Source organism: Halyomorpha halys, unplaced genomic scaffold (genome assembly GCF_000696795.3).
Source record: "Halyomorpha halys isolate HHAL.00 unplaced genomic scaffold, Hhal_1.1 Scaffold577.1, whole genome shotgun sequence".
Lineage (NCBI taxonomy): Eukaryota > Metazoa > Arthropoda > Insecta > Hemiptera > Pentatomidae > Halyomorpha > Halyomorpha halys.
In genome coordinates, this window is record NW_027113760.1 from 743,079 (window position 1) to 745,425 (window position 2,347).

The 2,347-nt window shown below is 30.4% G+C and overlaps 1 protein-coding gene across 1 annotated transcript in view; it reads right to left on the reverse strand.

The window, feature by feature from the left end:
* The window catches only part of Cat (Catalase), a 10,405-nt gene extending 8,793 nt beyond the window's left edge, over positions 1–1,612 (reverse strand). Inside the window, exons 1-2 of the mRNA XM_014426485.3 lie at positions 1,460–1,612; positions 236–407 (exon numbers count right to left, since the gene is read on the reverse strand). Of these exons, the coding sequence (XP_014281971.1) occupies positions 236–407; positions 1,460–1,513 (226 nt within the window). The 5' untranslated portion in view covers positions 1,514–1,612. The remainder of the gene's footprint in view (positions 1–235; positions 408–1,459) is intronic.
* Positions 1,613–2,347: the final 735 nt, after the last annotated feature.

Below are 2,347 nucleotides of genomic sequence, written 5' to 3' on the forward strand. Positions count from 1 at the left end.
TATATTTATTAATTCATTTTGATTAGATAATTGATTTATCTGATAAAAACTCAATATGACTGGTGTACTTGAAAAAATTAAATAAAAGTGATTGATTAGCAAAATTAATAAAAGCTTTTCCTTTTTTAAATTAACAAACAGGATTAGATTCCAAAATTTTTTAAATTTATTTTAAAATGTGGACTATAATCATTTAATGAACAATACAATAATTAATTAAAATAATTAGTCTTACCGGCTCCTTTTGCATGAACAACTCTTTCTGGAATTCTTTCACGATCAAAATGTGCAAGTTCATCAATAAGTGTAAAATCTTGTAAAAGAATGGGTCCTCTTTTCCCAACAGTAAGACTTGCAGTTTTAGTGCTTACTGGGTTTCCAGAACTAGTAGTTAAAGTATCTAATGTCTGAAAACAAATAAAAATAGATATGGTTTTAATTAAAAACAGTTCTTTTTCATTATGGGAATAATAAAAATTATAAAAATAATCTAATATTATGGCACTGAGATTGGTACAAATGACCTTGGCATTGGGCCATTTTTCATAATAGAATCCAGTCTTTATGCAAATAGAGGTCACATTCGGAGAAATGTATAAGCAAATGTCATGGTTCCCACATTTGTTTTTTAGTTTCTTCTTTAATGGTTGGGAAAATAAATGATTTAGGCAATACAATTAAAATGAAACAATGATAATTTACATTTAAAACTATAGTTAAAGGAAAACAATTTTGTAAATATTTTAAATAAAAACCACTAATGTCACCATATAAGAAAGAACTGCCTACATAAGAGTTCTAATCAATTATAACTGCTGGTTGCACACTAAAAAATATTTTCTTACTAAATTGCCCTGTTTCTCCTAACAGGGATAGGAATGCTCAAGGGCCCAAACTGGTTCTAATTCAAGAGCAATTCTAGGAGATTTTAACTTTCAAAACTGATAAGGAGTTCATATAAGAGTGCTAGTTCAAATTCTCATAAATTAATTTTTAAACATTGGAATGATGAGAAAGAAATATTCATAAAATTAAAGGAATATTCTTAAAACTTTAATTTTCATGATAAATAGCCAATGATGTTTTAGGACAAAATCAATTTCTTAACCACAGAAATATGAAGTGTTTGCTTGGTTATACAAAGACATTAAATTTTACATGAATTTGAGAGAGAAAAAATGTCTCCAAAACGAATATTTATCCATAACTACATGAACTAAACACAGGATTGTAAACAGAGGGAAGGGATGTTTGATAACATAGAGGTTGATAACATGTGTTCCTAACAGTAATACTTACAAAGAGCAAGAAATCATTGCTAAATATCACCAAAAGAAAATGCTTAACACTACACTTAACAATATCTGATAAGCAAATTCAACAATATAAATAGATAGGGAATAATTCACCCCAAAATATTTACAGGACCTGAAATACACTAATTGAAAAATCAATTTACCTTTTGTTTAGACTTGTACTCATTTAACTGTTCTGCTGAACTTTCACGGGACATTTTTACGATTGCTTTGAGCTAACCTACACACTGCGAGTTCTCGGTGAGGAATGGAGCGGTCGCCGAATCTCATCTGTTACGAAAGCAACGCAGGAGGGGTGAGGAGAGGGGAGGAGCGTTTGTTTTTCATTTTATGACTGTCATTGCTTCTTGTGCTTTCAAACTCTTATTGCATAAGCTATTTAAATTTTCTGGCAAAAAAAAAAAAAGAAATGTATGCAGTGGAAAATTCAATAAAACGAACTGATATCTCATTTCTCATTAACTCATTTCCATTATTAGCTGCATTCAAGTAGTTAATATTTGAATTAAAATTAATGAAGATTAGAAAATTATCAGTTATCATCGAGTTATTTACAAGTAAAAAAAAATTGTTGGTTAAAAATAGTCTAAAGCTAAATATATTTCGAGTAAGAAACAAGGAATTCTTTAATAGCCATTTGACACATATTATCCATCTATTATTAAATAATTAATATATAATGTGAACCCTTAAGACGGATGAGGGGTCATGGGTTTAGTGCTTTGTAAGGAAGCACTGTTTTTAGAACAACAGTTATACAAGAAGTTGATTTTTTCAAGATCTCGCTCAACCGCCAGGTTTTTCCTGAGGGTACCTTCAGTGGGTAACTTAATGAGACTGGGTGGACCCGATGAGGGCTTCTGAACCCACAGGGTTGACACACGGCCAAGCTGTAACAGAAAATAATTATCTGCCACAGCTGGAATCGAACCCAGGTCCTTGAAGAAGGTAACATAGTATCTTACTACTGTACCACCGCACAACAAGTAGTAATTAATAGTTTTAATTTATATAAATTATAGTTGTAATAT